At 44.8% G+C, this 27,774-nt stretch overlaps 2 protein-coding genes across 11 annotated transcripts in view; one reads left to right on the top strand and one right to left on the bottom strand.

The window, feature by feature from the left end:
• The window catches only part of LOC111846294 (protein NLRC3-like), a 303,153-nt gene that overhangs the window by 139,636 nt on the left and 135,743 nt on the right, over window positions 1–27,774 (bottom strand). The gene's annotated exons all lie outside the window — the stretch shown is intronic.
• The window catches only part of LOC140577651 (protein NLRC3-like), a 159,364-nt gene that overhangs the window by 23,994 nt on the left and 107,596 nt on the right, over window positions 1–27,774 (top strand). For 7 of the 10 annotated variants that reach the window (XR_011989996.1, XM_072710933.1, XM_072710932.1 and 4 more), the window contains 4 exons: window positions 3,794–3,967; window positions 5,179–5,352; window positions 5,799–5,972; window positions 7,565–7,738. Coding sequence is in view for 9 of the 10 variants with exons in the window: in XM_072710933.1 (XP_072567034.1) it covers window positions 3,794–3,967; window positions 5,179–5,352; window positions 5,799–5,972; window positions 7,565–7,738 (696 nt within the window). In the remaining variant the exon portion in view is untranslated. Of the gene's footprint in view, window positions 1–3,793; window positions 3,968–5,178; window positions 5,353–5,798; window positions 5,973–7,564; window positions 7,739–7,852; window positions 7,900–9,748; window positions 11,119–27,774 lie in introns of those variants that run through there. The other 3 variants (XM_072710936.1, XM_072710937.1, XM_072710934.1) reach the window with 3 other exon arrangements.

Genomic DNA, 27,774 nt, shown 5'->3' with positions numbered 1-27,774 from the left:
AACACATAGCTTGGGTTCTGGAGCCAATCTCCTGGAGAGGGGCTGGACGTTCTTTTCTTTTGGAGTTGTGGTGGGTGAGCGACGCCGGGCTGGGGTGGGGCTATTGGTGGCCCCACAGCTCGGTGCTTTAACAACGGAGTTTACCGCGGTGAACGAGAGGTCTGTTTCCCTGCGTCTTCGGGTCGGGGATAGGTCTCTGACTGTCATCTGCGCTAATGCGCCGAATGTCAGTTCGGAGTACCCGGCCTTCTTGGATTCCCTTAGTGGTATGCTGGTTAGCGTGCCACAAGGGGATTCCATCGTTTTGCTGGGGGACTTCAACGCTCACGTGGGCAATGACAGTGTGACCTGGAGGGGGGTGATTGGGAGGAACGGCATCCCTGATCTGAACCCGAGTGGTGTTCTGTTATTGGACTTCTGTGCAGTGCATGGTTTGTCCATAACGAACACCATGTTCAAGCATAAGGGTGTCCATAAGTGGACATGATACGAACATGCCTGGGGCTAAAGGTCGATGATTGATTTTATATTCGTATCATCTGACCTGTGGCCTTCTGTCTTGGACACTCGGGTAAAGAGAGGGGCAGAGCTGTCAACTGATCACCACCTGGTGGTGAGTTGGCTCAGGTGGCGGAGGAGGAAGCCGGTCAGACCTGGTAGGCCCAAGCGCATAGCTGGGAACGTCTGGCACAGGCTCCTGTCCGCCGGAGCATTAACTTGCACCTCCGGCAGAATTCCAACTGCATACCGGGGGAGGTCGGGGACATTGAGTCTGAATGGACACTGTTCCGGACCTCTATTGTGGAAGCGGCCGTACAGAGTTGTGGCTGCAGGGTGGTCGGTGCCAGTCGTGGCGGTAACCCCCGTACCCGATGGTGGACACCAGAGGTGAGGGGGGCTGTCAGGCTGAAGAAGGAGGCCTACTGGGAATTATTAGTCTGGTACTGGCAGGCCAGGCGGAACGCAGCTCGGGCGGTCGCAGAAGCAAAAAGCCGGGTGTGGGAGGAGTTCGGTGAGGCCATGGAAAGTGACTTTCGGTCGGCCTCAAAAAGGTTCTGGCAAACCATCCGGAATATCAGGAGGGGGAAGCAGCTCCTGGTTCCTACTATTTATAGTGGGGAGGGAGTGCTGTTGACCTCACCTGGGGACATCACCTGGAGGTGGAAGGAATACTTTGAGGACCTCCTCAACCCTGCCTCAGATACATCTACGCACACTGTCTTTGAGACATCTGAGGACACGGAGCCCGAGGGTGCTGCGGGAGGCTTGCCCATCACTGGGGCTGAGGTGGCCACAGTGGTTAAAGAGCTACGTGGTAGCCTGGCCCCGGGGGTGGACGAGATCCGCCCGGCGTACCTGAAGGCTCTGGATGTTGTGGGGCTGTCGTGGCTGACACTCCTTCTCAACAGTGCGTGGAGGTCAGGGACAGTGCCGCTGGATTGGCAGACCGGGGTGGTGGTCCCCTTATTTAAGAAGGGGGACCGGAGGGTGTGTTCCAACTATAGGGGGATCACACTTCTCAGCCTCCCTGAGAAGGTCTATTCCAGGGTACTGGAGAGCAGGGTGAGATCGATAGTCGATTCTCGGATTTAGGAGGAACAATGCGGTTTTTGTCCTGGCCGTGGAACACTGGACCAGCTTTATACCCTCACAAGGGTGCTGGAGGGGGCCTGGGAGTTTGCCTATCCAGTCTACATGTGTTTTGTGGATTTGGAAAAGGCTTACGACTGGGTACCCCGGGGTGCTCTGTGGGGGGTGCTTCAGGAGTATGGGGTCCGAGGTCCACTGTTGTGGGTGATTCGGTCCCTGTATGAACGGGGCAGAAGCTTGGTCCGCATTGCCGGTTATAAGTCGGACATGTTCCCAGTGTGTGTTGGGCTCCGGCAGGGCTGCCCTTTGTCATCAATCCTGTTTATAATATTTATGGACAGGATTTCTAGGCGCAGTCAGGGTGTTGAGGTTGTCCAGTTCGGTGGCCTCAGGATTGCCTCGCTGCTTTTTGCAGACGATGTCGTCCTGTTGACTTCTGTTGACCTCCAACGTACTCTGGGGCAGTTGAGTGCGAAGCGGCGGGGATGAGGATTAGCACCTCCAAGTCTGAAAACGGGTGGTTTGCCCTCTTCAGGTCAGGGAAGATGTACTGCCTCAAGTGGAGGAGTTTAAGTATCTCGGGGTCTTGTTCACGAGTGAGGGTAGGCGAGATCGGGAGCTGGATAAACGAATCGGAGCGGCGTCTACAGTTTTGCAGGCGCTTAACCGGTTCGTCGTGGCTAAGAAAGAACTGAGCCAAAAAGCAAAGCTCTCGATCTATTGGTCCATCTTCGTACCTACCCTCACCTATGGTCATGAGCTATAGGTAATGACCGAAAGAATGAGATCGCGAATACAGGCGGCCGAAATGAGGTTTCTCCGCAGGGTGTCTGGGCTCTCCCTTAGGGATAGGGTGAGAAGTTTGGATATCTGGGAGAGCCTCAGAGTAGAACCGCTGCTTCTCCACGTCGAAAGGAGCCAGTTGAGGTGGTTTGGACACCTGGTGCGGATGCCTCCTGGGCGGCTACCCGGAGAGGTTTTCCGTGCACGTACTACAGGGAGGAGGCCCCGAGGCAGACCCAGGACTCGCTGGAGGGATTATATCTCCCGGCTGGCCTGGGAACGCCTCGGCGTCCTCCCCGAGGAGCTGGTAGAGGTAGCTGGGGAGAGGGAGGTCTGGGTATCTCTCCTGAAGCTGCTACCCCCGCGACCCGAACCCCGGACAAGCGGTAGATGATGGATGGATGGATGGATGGACAATCTGCAAACTCCTTGCTTGTGTATTGAACTACAAAGAGATGAGCCAGCAAGACTAAGAAGAAGAATTTCAAATGTGCTAAAGCTATAAGCACTTTGCTCAGACACTCCTGGGTTAGACTGAAATATTGCAGCAGCACCAGCACCTTTTCCATCTGCTCGAGGGTTATGCTGTAATCAGCTGGAATAGATTCTTTTAGTTTTATGAATTAATTCGGTTTAAGCCAGGTCTCAGTTAGGCATAAGGACCAAGACTAAAATCAGTAATCATTTCATTTATTAGTAGCTCCTTAGGAGCCAGTGATCTTACATTCAAAAGTCCAGGTTTTAGCCTTGCATTACACCTATTACAGTATCTAATCACGGATTTGGTTTAATTATTATTAAGTTATCACGACATACATTGCGGTGGAATAGACATCCATGATTAACAGTGCGGGGAACAGACACATTCCTAGTAACATGAACCCTAGGTGACGACTCTAAGCGACTAGCAGGCGTCGGTTATTCCAGTTTGCCTGCCGCCTGGACTTGGCTCTGGCATCATGATTTGCCTGGAGACTATGCTATGGAGCTATGCTTTTGGACAGGAGATCAGCACCAGCCGGCGAGGGGTGAATACCGTCCCTCTTCAAAAGCCCAGGCCCACCCCCAAACTCAGGGGTAGGAAATGTGTGTGAAGTTATGAGACAAACTGCGTATTTGACTGTTATGGGAGGTTTACGTCCATCTTGCTGTCCATGTGTTCCTATATATTCTGTGATTTTTGGTTGCAGTTTGTACTTAAGGTTTTTACCTTTAGCTTTGAGCTAAGATGCACTGACTCATATGACTGCAGCAAATTGCCAAGATACACAAAACACTCTGCAGACTATAATTCATTTTGAAATGTAAGCTGTGCTGCTAATTATATTGAAAACAAATGCTTATTGCAATGTTTTGTATTTTACTAAAGTGTAGGATGTGTACAGTATATGTCTGTGTCTTAAAGTGTTTTCTGTTCCAGGCTGAACAGCTGTGATCTCAGCGTTGAAAACTGTGAAGTGTTGGCTTCAGCATTAAGATCAAACTCTTCACTCCTGAGAGAGCTGGACCTGAGCAACAATGACCTGCAGGATTCAGGAGTGAAGCTGCTTTCTGCTGGACTGGGGGATTCACACTGTAAACTGGAGATACTGAGGTCAGTATTACTGGGTATTCCACACTGTAAACTGGAGATATTGATGTCAGTATTACTGGGTATTCCACACTGTAAACTGGACATACTGAGGTCAGTATTACTGGGTATTCCACACTGCAAACTGGAGATACTGAGGTCACTATTACTGGGTATTAGCTAAGGAATAGCTAATTAGCTAAGGGAAAGGGGGGAGGGGGCCTGCTTTCTCTTAGACACTAAACCAGGGATCGGGAACCTTTTTGGCTGAGAGAGCCATGAACGCCACATATTTTAAAATGTAATTCCGTGAGAGCCATACAATATGATTAAAACTAAATACAAATAAATGTGAGAATTTTATGTAAAACCAACACTTTTAAAGTACAATAAGTCTCTGAATTCTTTTTAATAACGTTGTTATGCTGTTGCTAACCAATGATGAATAAAGTACTTCTTACCATTAATACTCCCCATCTGTGAATGGCTTTCCGTTTCTCACAATTGCTAAAGCACCAGCAAAGCTCGCCGAATTCCAGTCACCTTGTTAGGTCCAAACACGGAGTTGCTGCTGAGTAGCTTGCACTCTGCACAGTAGCTCTTGACATGCTTTCTTCCTGCTGTCCCCCGCAGGATATTTCGATGCAAATGTAGTATGACGTGTGTCGAAGTGCCGCTTTATATTTGACCGTTTCATCGATGCAATTTTATCATTGCATATTAGACACAATGCAGAACCTGCTCTCTCCACAAAGGCGATTCCTCTGTCCATTCCTGCTGAAAAGTACGATACTCCTCATCTTTTTTTTCTTCGATAAAAGGGTTTCTGCAATTAGCTAGCTGACTACTTGATTAAAAGGAGGAAAGTTTACTTCCTGACCTCACAACGACCCTTGTACGTTATGCATTATCCAAAAAAATTTGGTGCTGTCCTGGAGGACAGCTGTGATTGGCTCCAGCCACCTGCAACCATGAACATGAGCGGTAGGAAATGAATGGATTGAAATACATGAGAATGTTTTATATTTTTAACGTTATAATTTTTTTTAATTAAAGATTTGTCTGCGAGCCAGATGCAGCCATCAAAAGAGCCACATCTGGCTCGCAAGCCATAGGTTCCCGACCCCTGTGCTAAACTGTATGTCTCGAAATATTTATTGGAGCAGTCACATTTATGTAATCCCTGTAATGGTGAGGTGATATTCACTGGGGAGTTTCTGTCTGTCTCTCTGCAGGCTGTCAGGCTGTAGAGTCACAGAAGAAGGCTGTTCCTCCCTGGCTTCAGCTCTGAGGTCAAACCCCTCACACCTGAGAGAGCTGGACCTGAGCTACAATCACCCAGGAGACTCAGGAGTGAAGCTGCTATCTGCTGTACTGGAGGATCCCAGCTGTAAACTGGAGAAGCTGAAGTGAGTACAGAATATGCATTTTTACAAAAAAGAAACTGGACACCAAGAAAACCCACAATGCATTTCAGCAGTTACATAATAAACAAACACAAACAGCTTCTGTTTTCTTCTCCTACTTCTTTATATCCCACAATTTTCTCAGCCCTCGATCCATGTTAGAAATAATTGAGCAGTGAAGCAGGAAACATCCATTCAACCATATAATCCATGCAAAACATTTGTGTTGGTTGGCAAAGTTAACGGTTCTGTTACAGTTAAACATGCTGATTTTAACATGTTATGGACGAAAATCTAATGGACACCAACAGAATCGGAATGATTGTTAAAATGATTTTTAGTAATTTAATTGTTTTCTGAAAATCCATTATGTCATGGCCTCTAGTCTCATTTGAATAGAGTGCTGCAGTGTAAAAAGTGAATTTAAAAGTGTTACATTTTTTTTTAAGGGTGGGCCAGTGTGAACTCACAGAGAAATGCTGTGAGGCGCTGGCTTCAGCTCTCAGATCAAACTCCTCACCTCTGAGAGAGCTGGACCTGAGTGACAATGACCTGCAGGATTCAGGAGTGAAGCTGCTCTCTGCAGGACTGGAGGATTCACACTGTAAGCTGGAGATACTGAGGTGAGTATTACTGGGTATCCCACACTGTAAACTGCGGGTACTGAGGTGAGTATTACTGGGTATTTCACACTGTATGCTGGAGATACTAAGGTAGAAAATAACTAATGATTTCAAAATAAAGCAGGAGTATCTAAGGGTGTTTTCACATATAGTCTTCTTTAAAGGAACCAAACTCAGACCTCTAGAAGTGGTCCCAAAAGTGGACCAACAGGAATGGAAGTCAGTTCTTTTTGTGTTCACAATGCGAGTTCATTTGTAAGGGGACTCAGTTCTTTTTGTGTTCACAATGCGAGTTCATTTGAAAGGGGACTCAGTTCTTTTTGTGTTCACAATGCGAGTTCATTTGAAAGGGGACTCAGTTCTTTTTGTGTTCACAATGCGAGTTCATTTGAAAGGGGACTCAGTTCTCTTTCTGGTTTACTTCAGCTCAGATGGGGCTGTTCACACTTCAAGGTCTTAAAGCTCTCAGACCTTTACTTTGTGTTGTAGATAGTTGATGTTTTATGTTTTCTTCGTTCCAAATGTCTAGAAGCGCCATAGTCTCCTCCTCTGAACAAACTATTCCGCGTCCCACACTTGCAGCCATTATTTTTGCTTGTTTCCCGGGACAGTACCACGTGATCTGCCTACGGCAAAGCTAAAGGGTAAAAATTGTCGAAGCAAGCCAGGACCACTTTGTGTTCATAATGCACAAGTTAAACAAACCGTGACGCAGACTAAAAGCAAACCGGACTGAGACCACCTCCCGATGTAGTCTCAGTTTGGTTAGTTTCAAAGGGGTCTGAGTTCGTTTGGTGAGGGCGTCTGCGCATGCGAGGGCGGCGAGGCGCGAGCGTAGGAGAGTGTCCTCGCGCGTGGGAGGGCGTCCGCGCATACGAGAGTGGCAAGGCGCGCGTAGGAGAGTGTCTGCATGTAGGAGAGTGTCCGCGCGTGGAAGGGCGTCTGCGCATGTGGGAGGGCGGCAAGGCCTTTTTACTGTGAGCTTGGATTCAATGACAAGTCATGGATTCTGTATATATATATTTTTATATATTACTGATATATATTTTTATATATTATACATTTTTTAATATATTATAAAAATATATATTTTAATATATTATTGATAAAATTCATTGTTTCTACATAATAATGCAGTCATTTTATGTTTTTGATCAAAGATTTTTTCATATAAATGCGTAGGAGGGCGTCCATGTGATTGAAGAGTGAAGATAATACATCCCAAAAATGTTTATAGGTTTCTGCAGGGAAACCATCCGGTCTGGGCTCTTTGTTGTTAGGCATTTGGTTGAGGACCTTATGGAGTTCTTCTGATGTTAATGGTGCATCAAGGGTATCTGCTATTTCATTGATTAATATGGGTCCAGATTACATAACAGATTACATAAATCCAGATTATTTAAAAATAATTCTATATCAACTGCATCTGGTTCTTGTTCTGAGGAGTATAGGTTCTAATAAAATGTTCGGAAGGTGTTAATTTCACGTGATTATTGAAATATTTATTACAGCAGTAACTTTTACTTATAAGTAATGTTTGTAATGGTGAGGTGATCTTATTTATTGGGGAGTTTTTTTCTGTCTCTCTGCAGGCTGTCAGGCTGTAGCGTCACAGAAGAAGGCTGTTCTTCCCTGGCTTCAGCTCTGAGGTCAAACCCCTCACACCTGAGAGAGCTGGACCTGAGCTACAATCACCCAGGAGACTCAGGAGTGAAGCTGCTCTCTGCTGTACTGGAGGATCCCAGCTGTAAACTGGAGAAGCTGAAGTGAGTACAGAGTGTGTGTCTGATACACTACAGATACTTATGCATGTATGTGAAGAAGAGGCACCAATAAATAAATGGATAAAGCAGCACGATGTCATTCTGCTTCTCCTATAGTGTGGACCACAGTGGAGAGTGCAGGACCAGACCAGGCTTACAGAAATGTAAGTGTGTTTGCATGTTTTTATTAATAATACCATTAATACTATGTTATGGTTGTATTCACACTATTGTTGTGATGAGTGGCTTTTTGCATTGTGTGTAGATGGATTTCCATGTTTGTGTTTAGGTGAGTTTCTGTATGTCATTTTAGACAACATCCAAATGAGAGAAATAAAACATCAAAATCATCACCAAAAACACTATCAATTCATTTAATCGTTTTTAAAAATATTTTTTACAAATACTTTTATAGCTGCTCATATCATCTTTGCGTTTGTGTGGGAGTGTAACATGGTTAAAATATATTCTGATGTAGTTGTATATCTTTAATTTCATAAAAAAAAGAATCCTTTGCATTTGTTCTTTTTTGCACATGCTGTGAGTGTGTGTGTTTTCTGTGTGAGATTCGTTAGTATTGTCCTAAGACGGCACCTATAGGCAGTGATCCTGGACTCTCTCCTCATGTGCAAAATGTGAATTTGCATTTTTACATGGTGGTTCTGGAACAGACCTTAATATTCATGAGAGTATATTCCTGATTGGGCAGTGAATGCCTTAGACCAGGGGTGGCCAAATCCAGGCCTGGAGGGCCAGAGACCTGCACATTTTTGGGTTTCCCCTCATTTAACACCCCGGATTCAACTGCTTGTGCTAATTACCACACAGCACTTGAACTGAATCATTTATGGTGGGACAGGGAAAGAACTAAGCTACACTGGGCGCCGGCCCCCCAGGACTGGATTTGGGCAGCCCCGCCTTAGACAGAAAAAACAGGCAGCACGTGTCGATGTTCACTGGCCAATCAGGTAGTGCCCCTCTCATAAACATTAATGAGGCAGCCAATCATGTAGGGCTTTGCTTATGATTAATAAGATTTCACAAACCACTGTGCTAAAAGAGATTTGCGCCCGGGACACACTGGATGTGCGGTGGAAAATATCGAATTTCATCTCGGCGCCCATGTTAACAGATTAGAGCGGCCACGTGCCTGCGCGAGATGCGGGGCTCACGCCTCAGGGCAGCGGCGCCGCATCTAGAGTCACACGCGCGGTAAGCGGATCAATATGGAAGCGTATTGCATTAATCGGAAAAACAGTCAATTCTGCTTTTCCGAATTAATGTAACAATCATCCTGTTTTTCTGAATTAATGAGATAACCTTTCTGTTTTTCATGATGCACGATCTGTGTAGTTTAATCCGCTTTTATTGATGGTTTGTAAACGGTATTATCATTATTTTGCCGACTTTGCGCGGCACATATTCCGCCCCGCTTGACACCGCAGTGTTTCTCCCTGATCAGCAGATACAGTATGACACGCTTCACGGAAATAAGCCGATGCATGTGAAATGCATTCAGACCGGAATCGTCTTCGGAAGTTTGTATCAGAATCCAGGTCCAAACCTTTATTGAATATCACTTTAAATATGTAATAATATTACTTAAATATTCTGTTATTGATGGCCATTTTCAAAGGTAAACTCCCTGTAGAAAGACGGAGAGCAGCAAGGCGCCGCACGCGCCGGATTTAGTGGTTAGAAGGAAAGACACTGACTTTTAGTATTAATATAAATATCTGGTGCCGTTTTGTGGTAAATATGCTTGTGATGAATGTGTCTGATGAATGTCGCTGCTGTGTAATTTTATTTACCCGTAATTAAGCTGTTAGTTTAGCTCGCGTCGCATTTTGGCGGCTCTTCCCGCCCGCGTCGCGCGCCGTCCGACATTTCCTGAGCTATTTCATAAACTTCAGTTCCCGCTTCGTTCGGGGAAGCTGTGCTGTTTTTATATTGTACAGAAACATAAAGTACAGGCTGCCTGATGGTATTAATAATTCTCCCTCCTGCCTACAGACTCCTGCCAGCTGACGCTGGACCCCAACACAGCAAACAGACACCTGTCTCTGTCAGAGGGGAACAGGAAGGTGACATGGGGGGCAGAGTGGCAGCCATATCCTGATCCAGAGAGATTTGACGACATGTACCCCCAAGTTCTGTGCAGAGAGAGTCTGACTGGCCGCTGTTACTGGGAGGCTGAGTGGGATGGATATGAAGCCCTGATAGCAGTGACTTATAAAGGGATCGAGAGGAAAGGAGAGAGTGACTGTCTGCTTGGAGACGATGACAAGTCATGGAGTCTGTACTGTAATCCTGACGGATACTATGTCTGTCACAATAATAAATACATTGACATACCCATAGAGCCCTCAGGCCCCCGCAGAGTAGGAGTGTATCTGGACTGGGGGGCTGGTGCTCTGTCCTTCTACAGAGTCTCCTCTGATGGACTGACCCCCCTGTACAGATTCACCTCCTCATTCACTGAGCCCCTCTATCCAGGGTTTGGGGTTGATAGTGACTCCTCATGGTCACTGTGACGTGTTGCTGGTAGGGATGCACCGAATGTTCGGCAACCGAAATTATTCGGCCGAAAATAGCCAAAAAAAGCACTTTGGGTGTTCGGCCGAATAAGTAAAAAGGCAGAATAAATTTTGCCGAACAATGACGTTTTTAATGACGCGATCAAATAGTAACCCGCGTAGAGTGAGAGGCGCGCGCTTTATGCAGCAAACATGTCAGCAGTGTGGAAGCACTTTAAAGTGTCAGAGAAAGAGGCAAAAACGGCCGTTTGCATACACTGTTCTGCTGAATTGCTAAATTTTACTAATTTATTTATTTTAAGTTATATTGTGCTTTGTTTGTATAATATCTGCTAGAATGTTAAAAAAAATGTTCAGTGTTAAATATTTTGAAATTGTATTTTTGTTTTTTGATTTATTTCTCTGAAAAGCAACACAAAATAGTAAAAAGCAAATTTTTACTATTTAATTATTGTAATGGTGAAAAAATTGGCAAAATAAACGGAAAAAAATGCGAAACACCGCGTTCGGTATTCGGCCTTCGGCCAAGAATTTCATTTCGGTGCATCCCTAGTTGCTGGTTCTGCTGGCAAAAAGGTAGAATCTCTGCTTTTTAACCTTTATAATCATTTTCACTCTGAAATGTATGTTTGACTAAAATAAATGTCTGTGTTCAGTGAGCTGAATAAACAACAAAAATATAATTTTATAGCTTTTCTCTCTGACTAAAATGTAACTAAATGTAATCCTGATGAGTGGGGGGGCTTTCCCCCTCCCCTGTATATGTACATTTTATATATTTATGTCTATTTACTGTATTTCCTCCCTGTACAATGACAATAAAGGCTTTCTGTTCTGTCCTATTAATGTCCTGCTTCAGCGTCACCCAAAGCATAACTGAGTAACATAATGACACCACAGTCTGGTGGATTAAATTAAATTAATTCACTTTACTACTGACACAATTACAGTAAATCAGTGTAAATAACCATTTAAGTGGAGACATAACAGAAACAATAATCATTGGAAAATATTATAATATCCAGTTACTGCCCTGGTTCAGTGGATTAAAGTAAATAAATTTTTTATTAATTTATTTGATTAAATAATGAAATTTGTTGTTACCAAATAATAACCCACCCCACTGTGAAAGGTCTGGTTATGCCCCCGTCGGACAGAAGGGGCCGGTGCCCACCCACTCGTGCTACCCCCACCGTACTGTGAAAGGTCTGGTTACGCCCCCGTCGGGCAGAAGGGGCCGGTGCCCGCCCACTCTCGCCACCCCCACCCCACTCTGTGAAAGGTCTGGTTACGCCCCCGTCGGACAGAAAGGGCCGGTGCCCACCCACTCTCGCCACCCCCACCCCACTCTGTGAAAGGTCTGGTTACGCCCCCGTCGGGCAGAAGGGGCCGGTGCCCGCCCACTCTCGCCACCCCCACCCCTCCGTGAAAGGCCTGGGTACGCCCCCGTCGGGCAGAAGGGGCCGGTGCCCGCCCACTCTCGCCACCCCCACCCCACCGTGAAAGGTCTGGTTCCGCCCCCGTCGAACAGAAGGGGCCGGTGCCCGCCCACTCTCGCCACCCCCACCCCACCGTGAATGGCCTGGTTACGCCCCCGTCGGACAGAAGGGGCAGGTGCCCGCCCACTCTCGCCACCCCCACCCCACCGTGAAAGGTCTGGTTCCGCCCCCGTCGGACAGAAGGGGCCGGTGCCCGCCCACTCTCGCCACCCCCACCCCACCGTGAAAGGTCTGGTTCCGCCCCCGTCGAACAGAAGGGGCCGGTGCCCGCCCACTCTCGCCACCCCCACCCCACCGTGAATGGCCTGGTTATGCCCCCGTCGGACAGAAGGGGCAGGTGCCCACCCACTCTCGCCACCCCCACCCCACTGTGAAAGGTCTGGATCCGCCCCCGTCGGGCAGAAGGGGCCGGTGCCCACCCACTCTCGCCACCCCCACCCCACTCTGTGAAAGGTCTGGTTCCGCCCCCCTCGGACAGAAGGGGCCGGTGCCCACCCACTCTCGCCACCCCCACCCCACCGTGAATGGCCTGGTTACGCCCCCGTCGGACAGAAGGGGCTGGTGCCCACCCACTCTCGCCACCCCCACCCCACCGTGAATGGCCTGGTTACGCCCCCGTCGGGCAGAAGGGGCAGGTGCCCACCCACTCTCGCCACCCCCACCCCGCTGTGAAAGGCCTGGTTACGCCCCCGTCGGGCAGAAGGGGCAGGTGCCCACCCACTCTCGCCACCCCCACCCCGCTGTGAATGGCCTGGTTACGCCCCCGTCGGGCAGAAGGGGCAGGTGCCCACCCACTCTCGCCACCCCCACCCCGCTGTGAAAGGCCTGGTTACGCCCCCGTCGGGCAGAAGGGGCAGGTGCCCACCCACTCTCGCCACCCCCACCCCGCTGTGAAAGGTCTGGTTACGCCCCCGTCGGACAGGCACCCTTACCCCCCTCACTGGTCGATCGCAAAGGTAGTCTGGGTAGATTGTATGGCATAAAAAATAGAGGATGGGTGACGCGTTCAACCGCGCCAGCTGCTGCCAAACTCCAGCATGCGGCCGCGTCACCTAGTTAGCCTCCGAATTATTTCTATTAAACTTAAGAAAGGGTATAAAAATGAATGGGGGAGCTGGACCAAGTAAGAAGCCAAAAACCTACCACTTCCATATGGAATGCGGGGGGGACTGTTTGTTTTCCACAATGTCATATTCGAAGCGCATTTGCCTCATCTGTCAGTCTTCCGTCGCTATTCCGAAGAGTGTGGAAAAAAAATTGATACTATGCTCTATGCTTTTAAAACATTAATCAATATTATTCAAATCATGTATCAATGCAATAAGCAATTAATAATGAAACTTATGTTACCATTTATGTTATAACTGTTAACTAATTATATACAATTGTATAATTACTGTTTCATGACTTACTGTTTTATGACTCTGATACATGGTGCAATAATTCTGTAGCAGGCTGCAATGCTTAAAGTGCGGAACTAGTATGTCGCAAGAGGCCCAAACTAAGGTATAGATCTAAGTTTGAGAAGTTAGCTGTTGCAGCATAAAACAATATAAATAGCCACGGGGAGGGGGGGCTTGAGGGACAAGTGAGATGCAAGGGCGATAACAGCCTCAGGTGACGGCTGCAGGGAAGGTTAACTCTGGTGTTGTCCTGATGGTCACTGATAACAGGGGAACCACAGCCTAAATTCTACCACTCAGCCGCCCCTGCCCTGATGATCACCAATAGCAAGGTGACCACAGACTAATTTCCACTGCCCAGTCACCTCCCCCTATTGATCACAAGATGCTTAATAATTAATATGCTGATATGTCGCAATTCTTTGCTGATGTGTTGCAACTTTTTTGCCTATAAAAGATGTATCCACCTGTTGTTCGGGGAGCTGGTCACAAGACCCATGAAAGACTGCTGAGTGACTGTTCCCCAAAGCTTTGGTAACGGTAATAAAGTTTGTCAGACTCTTAAACTCTTCGACTTCTGCCAAATTCCTTTCACAGGGGGTGGAGGGGGGAGGGGGCCAGAGGATGAGCCTGGAGCCTAATCATGCGATGAATCGAGCACGTGGGGGCAGTGAGGATCTCAGCCTGAGCTCGATGTTAGCATGTCTTAGCTTAGCATAGCCTCCTCCCTGCCTCGGCTTCCCAGGAATAGCGCCACCTGCAGGCGGCAGCGGATCCTTCGTCCCCCAGTACTCTGTCTGTCGAAGTGCCCAGATAGAGCAATGTGGTGATATGAGGGGGTAAATACTCTCGCATTTCCGGGTAAACATGACCACCCTGAATAGATGTGATAATTACCGAAAAGCAGCCTCTGAATACAGGACCGTGTTTCCCGTTTGGTACGTAGACGACAGCTGCTCTGGGTTCACAGGGTCAGCAAGCGTCCATCCCGGATTAAGTTACAGCTGTCATGTTAGCACGTTAGCATTAGCCACTTCTCACTGCCACAAGCTCCTTGCACAGACAGTGAGGTACTTCCTGGAAAGTCATGGACCAAGGTGGGGAGGGCAGGCTGGGAGGAACGAGGCAGGAGTGGACATTTCAGGGTCATCGGAGAGTGCGATAAGGGCTGGGACAACCCTCTGAGCTATTAGACTCGCACTGACCCCCTTCACCAACAGCTGATTGGTCAGATCAGGATGATGTCACACGGTGTGCATGGAAAGAGCAAGCATGGCACCATTGCGATGCGGAGAGAGAGGGACAAAAAATAATAACGATAAAACAAACAACCATCCAAACAGGAAACAAAAGAGGAATAAACAAATCAATAATGAGGTGAAACGAGGTTAAAATGGACACGTCCAACATATATCACATGCAAAAGTAAGGAGCAAAGCAAAATCTGAGAGATCAAGCAAGAACAAATTTATGTGAAACCACCGATGTGGGGGTGTTGATTCTGTATGTAGCACTTCTGGGCATCGATTTGATGATTTGTGGGGAAGGGGGGCTTCAGATTCAATAAGGCAGGCAAGCAAATCCAATACGGCATCATAGTATTACAGTGTTACAGCACAGTACAGTAACACAGTATTACAGTAGAGTAACACAGTGTTACAGTGTTACAGCACAGTACAGTAACACAGTGTTACAGCACAGTACAGTAACACAGTATTACAGTGTTACAGTACAGTAACACAGTATTACAGTGTTACAGTACAGTAACACAGTATTACAGTGTTACAGCACAGTACAGTAACACAGTGTTACAGTACAGTAACAGGCCTGAATGTTAACCATCTCTGCTTTCTACATTCCACCTGCTGGTTATTCTCTAAGCAGCAGGGGCAGATCTACAGGGAGGTGGGGGGGTAGGTCTTGCCCCCTAGCTAGGGTTGCCACACGTCCCTTAGAATACGGAATCATCCCGAACTTGACAGTTAAATTGTGTGTCCCTTTTCAATTAATCTGGGACGTGGATTGTGCCGTATTTTAGTTGTGATGAACGCAGCATCATCTCATCCACATTTTGCATGAAAATACCATTGGATATATTTGTTGGTATCTAAGGCGCTAGTGATTGGGTAAGACATGCAAGATCTGAGCCAATCAGAAGCAGAGACAGGCGAGTCTCTTAGTGGAGGGTGGAAAGTCGGTCAGAAATGTCAACAGCTTCCCCCGTTACCCCTCTGATGAAGCTCAGCGTCCCCCTAGCATCTCCTGAGGCTGATATGCTCATGTCGGCTTTTTATCTCCTCTGTGATTGTATGATGATAATTACGTTCGATTTCATATGCGGCTGCCTATTCATTAGCAGATAACATTAGATGTATGTACATTACATGTAACTGAATCACGCCCATGACTTTCTACTGGGGACCGACTGTCTTTCTGAATTAGGTGTCTGTGCCATAAACTGGCCTCTTTTCTAACATTAGGCTGTTATGTTATGATGTCATTATGATGTCATTTGTTTATTAAGGTTGAGGTTTAACACCACAGACATGAGCATTTATTTAATACATGAATCAAAATATAGTCTCCATGTCAAGAAAATAAACAACTTTGATGTGTTATGATAAACCGATCTGGAAAATTGCATCTTTAAATACTAATGGATTAACAGTAGGCAATACTATAAAACTGAATGAATGGATGAATGAATACAAAGACATTAATTTAATTACTTTACATATGTTTAAAAATGTATGTAAAAATGCATGACAACGGCAAAGAATGACAAATATTTTAGCCAAAACCTGTGTTCATACCATCCTTTACAATTATTTAATTTCATTGATTTCTTCCCCTCTAGGTCTCAGCCGAGTTAAAGTGTGTGTATCATACAGTTAAACACAACCTTAGCTATAACACTGCTGACTGCTTACACAAGCTCAATCAAAAGATTCTACGAGACTCAAAAACTGGACAGAAAATGTCTCTCAGGAGAACAATGGCAGAAGCGTTGGTCAAAGATGTCCTGGCTGCAGAGGCGGTGGCCGATGTTGTTGATGCCTTAACATCAGGCTCACCAGTCCCGTTCTCAATACAGGCTGATGCATCAAATAAGGGAAACAGGAAGACGTTAACCCTTTATGTGCAATGCTTCAGGTCAGAAAGTGGGACCTGCAACAAAATGATGGATTTCAGGGAGAATGCAGATGAGTCAGCTGCTGCGATTATAGATGGCAGACAACGATCCCTTGAGAAATCTGGCTTTTACCATCAGATCAAGTTACAGCATTTTGTGCAGACAATACATCTGTAAATTACGGCATCCACAACTCTGTCTTCACCAACCTGAAGAAAAAACAAAAAGATTGTTGCAAGCTAGCTGCCCTGCCCATATTAGACACAACACAGTAAAGCATGCTCTCTACCAGCTCACTGGAGATGTGGAAAACATTCTGCTGATGGCCTATGGCCACATCTCCACATCTGCTAAATGAAGGGAATCCCTCAAAGAGTTTTGTCAATTTTGTGATGTGGCGTTCAGGGAATTCTGTGACATGCTCCACTGAGATGGCTATCCCTCAATTTAGCCGGCTATCTCCCGGCTTATTCAAACCTGGACTGCTCTCGGGTCTTACTTCAGAGATTCCACCACCTGTGTTGAGTTACATGCTGACCATCATCAGCCACAGCCACAGCTTCCCAGCACCCACTGGATATGTGGGAAGGATCTTTTCCAGACTGGCCAACAAATGCAGTGACAGCAGGAACAGGTGCTCAGTGGAACTCATGAGGAGTGAGCCCATGATCACTCTCAGCTTTGAGCACTCCTCTTCAGGGTTTTACTCCAGTATTCTGAAAGACAAACAGACACTCAGTGCTGCAGGGAGCGACAAGAAATACACCTGGAGAAGGACGTAACACACAAAATGAGAAAGAGAAACGCTGGCCCTGTAATCGTGGTCTGCTGTTCCACGCAGACAAAAGAACTCTGTTGGACTGTTGACTGTTCATGGAAGAGAGAAGTTCATGGAAAATCCAGACGGATCTTTTACTGTTTCACGTTATTTGCACGGAAAATTTCTTTTGGGTTCTTTCATTTGTGGAGAAGCAGAACACAAAGGACTAAAAAGGAATTGTTGATTTTTTTTAATGATCGTTTGAGTGTTGATGCATTTATCTTATTTATAGTTAATAGGATAGGGATGAGTTAACAATGTATATCCTGAAGATAAATTAAATTTAAGTGTTATACACCTTAGGTTTTCATATAAAGTGATGGACTTTGTCTGTCAACCCTAATTTCATTACTAATATAACTGAAAAAAATTTCATTCAGCTTATTTTTATGTCCATTGATAATAAAGTACTTCAAATATTAAGTATGTATCGTAATACTTTTTGAGACCATGGTTTAAGTTATGATTTTCCACCACTGGTGCGTCACTTGGCACATTGTGGTTGTGGCAAGTCCCCACTATGGTAAGTGTCCTTTATGTTTCTGCATTAAACGTGGCAACCCGACCCCCAGCCACCCCCCAACTTCCCAGTTCCAAAAACAGTAAAATTAAAAAAGGCAAAATTATTGTTCTAAATATGTTCAGTGAGTCTCTCTGGTGGTGTCACATTCCTTGGTGATCTTTTGAGGGGTTGTTCTTGCACCGGAGATGGTGCCTCAGATAATGGATTCTCTGAGTATGGAGGTTGTCCAGCAGCATCATCAGTCCTCTGTTCCGCTTTAACTGGTCCCATGACGTCACGCCGATTCCGTGTCAGCAGACTCAGCACTGCTCCATCTTCAGTCTGAACTATGTATGACCTTGGCTGACCTTCATTGAGAATGGTTGCCATGTGTTTGTTTTGTCTTCGAGCTTCACCTGGTCACCAATGTGCAGGTCAGTTAAGCTCTTTGTTCCTCTGTCGTAGCAGAACTTCTGCTTTGCTTTCTGCTGTTCCTTGAACCTCTTTACCTTCTCCCCATCCTGAGTTTTCAGCAGTCTCTCCTGATTGGGCAGGTTTGATCTCAGCCGACGTCCCATGAGGAGTCTAGCTGGCGACATGCCACACTCCAGCGGCGTTCTGCGGTACACAAGCAGCTCTGCTAGAAATCATCTCCACAGACCTGTTTTGCACAGCAGCCTCTTCACCATCTGAACTGATTTTCCTACTAACCCATTTGACTGTTTATAATGGGGACTTGATGTTGGATGCACAGAGCTCCATTCTTCAGCAAAGCGTCTAAAGCTCTCGTTGGAGAATTGCGGTCCATTATCTGTAAAGACCTCACCCGGCACCTCATGTCTGGCGAAAATGGCTTTCATGTATGTTGTCACAGCCTCCGCTGTTGTCATGGGCAGTCTACAAAAGAGAGCGGTAGTCTGTTACTACTATATAATCTTTCCCTGCACAGACAAACAGGTCAGCGCCCACTTTCTGATATGGTCTGTCGGGCACTGGGTGTGGCTTAACTGGTTCAGCAGTTTGCTTGATTGATATCTCAGACATGTTGGGCAGTTTGAAGGTGTGACTATGCTGACCGCTTATCCTGCTGTATGTAAACTATCACTTAAGCTAAACACAGCCCTGCCTGCCTCAGCAGCATGTGAGAGGCTTTTTACTGCAGCTGGATTGATCCTTAGGCCACAAGACGGGCAGCAATCAGCTCATGCAACTTTGAGAACCAGCTTCTGCTTAAGCTAAGTAAGGACTTTTACAAGTTTGAGTAATTTGATCACACTGAGATTGTCTTGATGTCTTGCTAAAAATAAATTACTTGTTTTCTTTGTCAGCTTGTGTTGTTTCATTCTGTAACATTTTACCAATTTCCTATTCTAGAGGTTCTCCAAGCTAGTCAGAGGCATTAGGTATTGTATGTGTTGTGCCAATAATGCAACAATGCAGTGAAAGAAAATGTACTTTTACTGCTTAAGTATTTTTAAAAGCAAGTACTTCAGTACTTTAACTTAAGAAAAAATTTGACTGCACGACTTTCACTTGTATTGGAGTAACATTTGACCAGTGGTATCTGTACTTTCACTTGTATTGGAGTAACATTTGACCAGTGGTATCTGTACATTTACTTGTATTGGAGTAACATTTGACTGGTGGTATCTGTACTTTCACTTGTATTGGAGTAACATTTGACCAGTGGTATCTGTACTTTCACTTGTATTGGAGTAACATTTGACCAGTGGTATCTGTACTTTCACTTGTATTGGAGTAACATTTGACCGGTGGTATCTGTACTTTCACTTAAGTAATGAATGTCAGCTCTTTGTCCACCTCTGCTGGTTGCTCTTTGTGCTCGGGGTAGCTTGTCCCAGAGTGTGACTGGAGCGCTGTGCTAGATTGCTTGAATAAAGAAAATAACTTTGCTCACCAACTGAGACATCCGGAGTTTTATACTAAGTGGCCAAACTAAAGTGATTAGAGAGGTTGATTTATAATTTTTCTTCCACAGGGTCAGTCCTGTGCTGGTGCTGCAGCCCCAGTTAAATGTACTGCAGTGTACAGTGCACCTCTCCCAAACCACCTAAGTATTGGAACTTTGCCACCCTGTTCATTTGACTTCCTCTGCTGCCCCCTGGAGGTTGGGCCCCCCCTTTTATTCTGGTTCCTCCCAAGGTTTCTTCATTCTAGGGAGTTTTACTTGCCACTGTTGCCTCTGGTTTGCTCACTGGGGGCTTTGAGTGGAGGGTAATGTAAAGTACTTTGAGACAATGTTATGTTGTGAGAATGCACTATATAAATAAAGTTGAAGTGAACTATCTATCTATAGTATTATGCCAGCATTTTTTTCTTTTTGTCCTTTCCAAACTTCATGTGCTCTGCTCCACCCCATTACTACAAAACGGGAAATTCCTGCACCTTAACGGATCGCAAGTTCTCTCCCCAAAGCATAGTACTGCAGTACACTTGTAGGAGCCATAGTTAAATTGCTTGATGTATGTTTACTGTAATCAGTTTGTATTTGGCACAAGTGCGCCCCCTACAGGTGGTGAGGGTGCTGCCCTGAAAAGGAGGTGACGTGGTACATGGGGGGGGAGAAGCGGGCCAGCAGACACCGTCATTGACCTCAGCCTTGGGCTTTAGGCGCGGTCTGTTCGCTGCCCTGGGGAAGCGTCGGAGATGATAAGGTAGCAAGAAGATTTGAATTTCATTTTGTAATATGTTTTTTTTTTTTATATATATATATAAATTAAGAAGCATTAAACAGCAACTTGTCGATCCTTTTGTGAAGGGCTAAGCTAAAGGCTGCGAGTCAGACGAAATGGTACCCGCACTTCGCAGGTGGCAAAACCACGAAAGGGAGGGTTAAAGGAAAAACCGGACTTTTGCTTTTTGTCACTTCAACACTCTTTGTACACAATAAACATCTGCAATATTTATTTGTTACATTTCTGCTAACGGTAACTAATTATTTGAAGCAGTTTACACTTTTAAAACATAGAAAGGAAGAACTGGACAGAATGAATAAAACTGAATGCATGAATTAATTCAAATTAAATCCTTATTTCTTTTAACTGTTACTTATATTATTTGTCTGATGTGTTTAATATGCGACATTTTTGACCCTGGTTTTACTCAGTTTATTGGCTGTTTATCATAGACTCTCTCATAGCTTAATCTTTTAGCATACAATGAAGTGCCTATTTTACAAAGTTTTTCCAACTCAAAATACCAATTAGTTCGCTAAACTTCCAAAAATTGATTGGAATATGTTACCTATCTAAGTAACAGTTTTTACAGTGCAGGTACCAGTGTCCCAAACCCATCAGGGTGTTTCGGGGAGGGTTATGCTGATCTGGGGTGTGGGAAGATCATTGGGGGGGGGGGAGGCATATTGGGTCTGTTATGTCTTAGGCTTTAGGCAGGAAGAGACTGTTTTGAATACTGTGTGTCCTTGTCTCACAGTAGCCTGCATATGGTCAGTCTCGCAGGTCCTGAAGGCCTTTGAGAGACGGGCAGCGGAGAAGGGGGGGGGGAGCCACCTGCAGGAAGGGATTCAAGCTGCCCCAACCGGTGCACAGAGAGATGTAGTTATGAAGTCGTCACAGTAGGACATGTTTTGGGAAATTGAGCAAAATGGATGGATGTACCTTGGTATCAAGGTGAACCAATAAAGGAGGAGAATTATGTTTGTCATACGTTTGATCTTGGTTTGTTGGTGTTTTGTGACCAATCAGGACTTAGACGTCCTTAAATGGAATTGGGTGTTATGATTTACCAGCTGGTTGCTGTTTGTGCTCAGGGTAGCTGGTGCCAGAGTGTGACTGGAGCGCTGTGCTAGATTGCTTGAATAAAGTAGATAACTTTGCTCACCAACTGAGACGTCCGGAGTTTTATTCTAAGTGGCCAATTTTTCTTCCACAGGGTCAGTCCTGTGCTGGTGCTGCAGCCCCAGTTAAATGTACTGCACTGTACAGTGCACCTCTCCCAAACCACCTATGTCCTGGAACTTTGCCACCCTGTTCATTTGACTTCCTCTGCTGCCCCCTGGAGGTTGGGCTCCCCTTTTAGTCTGGTTCCTCCCAAGGTTTCTTCATCCTAGGGAGTTTTACTTGCCACTGTTGCCTCTGGTTTGCTCACTGGGGGCTTTGAGTGGAGGGTAATGTAAAGTACTTTGAGACAATGTAATGTGAGAATGCACTATATAAATAAAGTTGAATTGAACTATCTATAGTATTATGCCAGCATTTTTTTCTTGTTCCACTGCTCCACACCTTCTTGTCCTTTCCAAACTTCATGTGCTCTGCTCCACCCCATGACTATTAAAGACTACAAAACGGGAAATTCCTGCACCTTAACGGATTGTGCGTTCTCTCCCCAAAGCCATTGTCGCTTAGTTATGTTCACCTTCCCAGTCGCTCCTCATTCAAGGTAAGGTGAGAATTTTCTCAGAAAATGCTGTTAGTTACTTTAATAGTCTTTATGATTTTTAAATCCAGGCCTAGAAGAGTGACATGCTGAAGACCCAAGGAAAAATAATATTAACAGAATCACTATATTTAATCACTTAAGAATGTTTCTGTTAGTCATAACTCTCCTTGCATGTGCATTTCAGTGTTTCTCTCTAAGTTGTTTTGCACAGCAATTCTTACACAGTTACAGAATAGACCTCTGTGATAGTAGTAATAGACATAGTAATAGCTTGTTTTCTTGGTGCTGTATGTGTCACACATGGACATCCTGCTCCTGGAGAATTTGCTGAACCTGTCTGATCAGCCTCAGCACTGTCATGACATGCAGGACGAATGACTCGAGGGCAGGAGTTTGCAAAACAAAAAGGGGGTTTTACTGAACTTAACCAACCAGGGACTGGAAATGAAAAAGATCACGAGGGATCTAAACGAGAGGGGTAGAGCGAGGAGGGACATGGGTGACAGGAGGAGCGACGGTAATGACCGGACTGGTGATGATGGGACAAACAGGAACTTAAATACAGAGACTAACAAGAGGAAACAAGCATCAGGCGGATGTGGCGGGCAGGACGCCTGGGGCGGCACATCGGGGCCACGCGAGGGAGGAGACGGGAGGGTCGGGCAGACGTGGCGGGCAGGACGCCACAAGCATCAGGGGCGGCACATCGGGGCCACGAGAGGCAGGAGACGGGAGGGTCGGGAGGACGTGGCGGGCAGGACGCCACAAGCATGGAATCTTATCTGTTTGTTTGTTGTTTTAAGAGTAATGGTCTGATTCAACAGAATACCTCAGCATATCTCTGAGTGTTTGAATAAAGAAGCATCCCAGTATGGCAAATTAAATAATTCTCACCACACAAAGTATGCTGATCTATTCTAATCTAAGGGTAGGTAAGGGTCCAAGGATCGATATCCGTCACAGGCCTTTAGTCTAAAAACAAGGTACAGCGGCCATATAGAGCAACAATGACCCTTTTGCATTTATTGCAGTCCCTGTAACATCCAACATCATAGTACTACTTTTTGAGCGATTTGAGCAAAGGAATTAACGTTTGCAAATTAAAGTTATATACTGTTTCTGGGTATAGGGCAAATCAATGTATCTATTATGGTGATACACTGTTTTGGATTTTATTGTTGTTTTCTTTCATTGTTGCTATTTGACAGTTAGTTAAGTCTTAGTAAAATTTACTCTCATTTCAGTTTTAACAAGAAATAAAATCAGCTCCGCCGATCTATTAGGTTGCTTACGGTACAGGTTGACATGTTATATTCTGCGCACTCTGGTACAGTATGTCTGGTCTTCTGAGGGTTTTCACCTGGTCATTTTGTTTTTCCTGGAGTCTCAGCTCAGTGTCTGTAAATTTAGAGGCTTAAAATCCACGGAAGTGTGGCAGTGAGTATTAGGGCCGCTGCTGCATTCAAATACATAAAGAGAAAAATAAGTTAATTTATTTTCAGAGTGCGAATACGAATACTGAAGGAACAGATAAGTATATATAAGGTGAGTAATGAAACCAATAGGTGCAAACAATTCAAAGAATAAGGTAATTCCAAACTGAATACAAGTATGAGCCCCTGAGGAATGACAAGGCATCCTGGGTAATGTAGTCTATTAACCCTGGATTGTGACAAATACATTTTTGACTAAAGCACATGGTAGAATAAGTCCCATAGATAGATTTGGAGACCCCTGCCCTTAGATATTCGTCAGGCCTCTTCTCTTAACCTGCGTGAAGTTGGCCCCCCATATGTTTCAGATTTCAACCGAACTGGTCTCAATCGTATGTGCCGCGTTTGTGCCGGATTGTGCCGTTAAAATTTTTGTTTGTGCTGTTTTAGTTTCTGAGATATAAATGTGTGTTTACATGGTGACGTCATCAGCATGAAGTTGGCCCCCCATTTGCGTCAGATTTTCACCAGACCGATCGCAATCGTGTGTACTGCGTTTGTGCTGGTTTGTGCCGTTAAAACTGTCCTTTGTGCTGCTTTAGTTTCCGAGATATTAATGTTTGTTTACATGGTCACGTGACACCAGCGTGAAGTTAGCCCCCCATTTGTGTCTGATTTCCACCAAACCGATCGCAATCGTATGTACTGCGTTTGTGCTGGTTTGTGCCGTTAAAACTGTCCTTTGTGCTGCTTTAGTTTCCGAGATATTAATGTTTGAAATGTTGTCCCCCCTCCCATTTGCGTCTGATTTCGACCAAAGCGATCGCAATCATTTGTGCCATTAAAACTGTCCTTTGTGCTGCTTCAGTGCTGATATATTGCTTATTTACTTGGTCACGTGACTTCGCCTTTAAGTTGCCCCCCATTTGCCTCCGAATCGGTCTCAATAGTTTGTGCCGTTTAAAAGTTGTCTGTACTGTACAGTTATACCTCTTAGTTTATGCCCTTACATGATCGCCGTATAGTGCTCAAGCTCATGTTTCTCATGTTAACAGAAGGTGGAGCGTTTGATGACTCCGCGACAAAGCTGCACGTACTTAGTCAGCCCCGCCAGCCAGATAACGCATTTCAAGATCGTGCTGAATAAATTCAGGTTCTCAGCGGCTAACACCCATATGCGTTTCATATGTAGCACTTTGTATTCATTTTATGCTGCTATTTAATAAGTGGGCGCTGTATTTTCACATGAGAAATGCCATTTTAGAAATTGGGGGGCGCGGGCGTTAATATTTTTGAGGTCTATACCTGTTCATTAACTATACACACATACATACATACGTATTCATACATAGACATACATATTTTCGCTAAATTCTTACAAAGACAGTAAAACTTCATTATTGGACATTTTTATTTAACCGCCATGTGCAAGAAGTAAGAGGGTCCATGGGAAGGTAAAGACATCACAATACACAGTGCAGGCAAAATGACAGGAGTTTATTATACATTGTTGTACAGTATTAAGCATTAACTAGTTGCGTTTGGTGCTGGGGCGTTCACTACCTTGTAGCAAAACGCTATGTACGTCTGCATATAATTTAGGATTCTGTGATGTGCTTTACCACACAATCACTTTTGACACCGCAAGAGCCACTTTCCATACTGTTGTTTTGCTTTTTCACTCCCAAATTACACATTCCCAAGAATCTTTAAATCTCAAGGAATCGTACTGTGTTGTGATGAGTTGGTAGAACAGATGATAACCTGGGTCAAGCCTGCACGTAACGAGGCAGTATGTAACTGGCGGTCATTTGTGAAAATATCTAGCATGATCCTAAAATGCGGTATCTGGCTGGCGGGGCTGACTAAGTCTACGTGCAGCTTTGTCGCGGAGTCATCAAACGCTCCACTTTCCGTTAACATGAGAAACACAAGCCTGAGCACTATACGGCGATCACGTAAAGGCATAAACTAAGAGGTATAACTCAGAAAAATAACAATACAGACAACTTTTAAACGGCACAAACTATTGCGATCGGTTTGGTCGAAATCAGACGCAAATGGGGAGAAGGGGTTACAGCACAAAGTGTACTGTACTGTTACGTTTTCCATGGCAGTGTCACGCACGTACAGGTAGTGTCTCGTGACTACGCCGGCACTGTCGCGGGACAGCGCTGCACTGTACTGTTACGTCTGGCATGCACGTATTGGCAGTGTCTCGTAGTGCAGTCTGACTTGGCGGATTGTCCCGTTGCAGCACAGTTGACACTGAAGGTATATTCGTCCAAAACAAACCAATATTCAATCATTAGCAATTTAAGTGTCAGTGGGAGTTATGTTCTTAATCATCACTTTGTCGTATTTATTAGGCTAATGGAAACATAACACGTGGGAAGATGTGAACGTGATTCCTACTGTTACTTAATGACAAAACAAAGAAGTTATGGCAATGAAATGCTATTGTTTTTCATCCACAGACGCTACCCCTAGTGGTACATGCCAGTTACTTCAGATAGTCACGCTACGGGGGAAATACGATGTCTGGAAGCGCACTCATAATCCAACGCTTTGTATAAGCGTATTTTTCACAACGCTGTAAGCATTACACTGCTCTACCATTCATTGATTAAAAAAACGATTGAAAACCTGATGTGTAACGAATGCTATCATAGATATTCCAAAGACGCTACCCCTAGTGGCACATGCCAGTTACTTCAGATTGTCATGCTACGGGGGAAATACGATGTCTGGAAGTGCACTCATAATCCAACGCTTTGTATAAGCGTATTTTTCACAACGCTATAAGCATTACACTGCTGATAGAACGTGAATGCAATATCTACCATTCATTAATAAAAAACGATTGAAAACCTGATGTGTAACGAAAGCTATCATAGCTATTCCAAAGACGCTCCCCCTAGTGGCACATGCCAGTTACTTCAGATTGTCACGCTGCGGGGGAAATACGATGTCTGGAAGCGCACTCATAATCCAACACTTTGAATAAGCGTATTTTTCACAACGCTGTAAGCATTACACTGCTCTACCATTCATTGATTAAAAAAACGATTGAAAACCTGATGTGTAACGAAAGCTATCATAGCTATTCCAAAAACGCTCCCCCTAGTGGTACATGCCAGTTACTTCAGATTGTCATGTTGTTTTAAGAAATGGGTCGTCCAGTTAGCAAATATAATGCAGTATAACATAAACAATATGGCAATATGCATATGAATTTCAATTCAATTTTAGATGGCGTCCTTCACAACAGTCGTCACAAGGCGCTTGACATGGATGTGTTGTAATACATTAATACATTACAACATCATTTGACAGAGTAATACATAACGGCAAGTAAGTCATTGTGTGTGTGTGTGTGTGTGTGTACACATCTGTCCCTACACTGACAGCCACAGTAAAATTTGCTGTACTAGCTTGACACAATAGCTTTGACACATGCTAGTGATGCTTGTTAGAAGCTAAGAAAACACTGATTAAAATAATATGACTTTACAATGTTTCACGCAAACAATTTAGACAGTATGACAAAAACTCTGATCATCATAAAATTTACTTTTTTTACTCTGAAAAGTATTTTTTTGCAGAAGGAATGGTCTTATGTGGCTCCCTTCTTCCAGAAAGAAGGAGGGGCTCACTGAGTGTGTGCAGTGTGAATAACTGGGCAACCTCTGCTAGGAGGATCTCCACTGTGGGGCCGCATATGACATTAGGCAAACTTCAGGAACACTGGGCTAAATTATAGGATATTATTATTGTCATTATTAATAATAATAATAATAATCACTCCTGGCATTCAAACCAGCAACTTTCTGATTGCTGGCACAGAACCCTAGCCTCAGAGCCACAGAGAGAAAAAAAATGACAAATTTCATTAGCCTACAGGTTAGTTAATCTTAAATTCACATTTCGGATATGAGTATTTTCAGATCTCTCTCGTAAGGACCTGGAATTCTAACTAGTAAAAATGTAAAGTAAAATTACAATTGTAAAAAATGTAGGGCTTTACAACATAACTTTTTACTAGTAAAAATTTAATATAGTAAATGTGAGGCAAAAATGCAATTTTTCTTTTGCAGTTTCTACTAGTAGGAATCAAGTTATTTCGACTAAGCCTTAGACTATTGAAAGACAATTTGGCCTGCCATATACACATGGCATGTTAGTAAATGCTGTAATAAAATCCCCTCTGTAATTAATTTGTACATGCAACATATTGTTTGCATTGTTTGCACCTTTTAAAATAACCTTCCTTAAAAGAAAACTGAAAACTAA

This window comes from Paramormyrops kingsleyae, chromosome 4 (assembly GCF_048594095.1).
Source record: "Paramormyrops kingsleyae isolate MSU_618 chromosome 4, PKINGS_0.4, whole genome shotgun sequence".
Lineage (NCBI taxonomy): Eukaryota > Metazoa > Chordata > Actinopteri > Osteoglossiformes > Mormyridae > Paramormyrops > Paramormyrops kingsleyae.
This window is presented reverse-complemented; position numbering and strand designations above follow the sequence as displayed.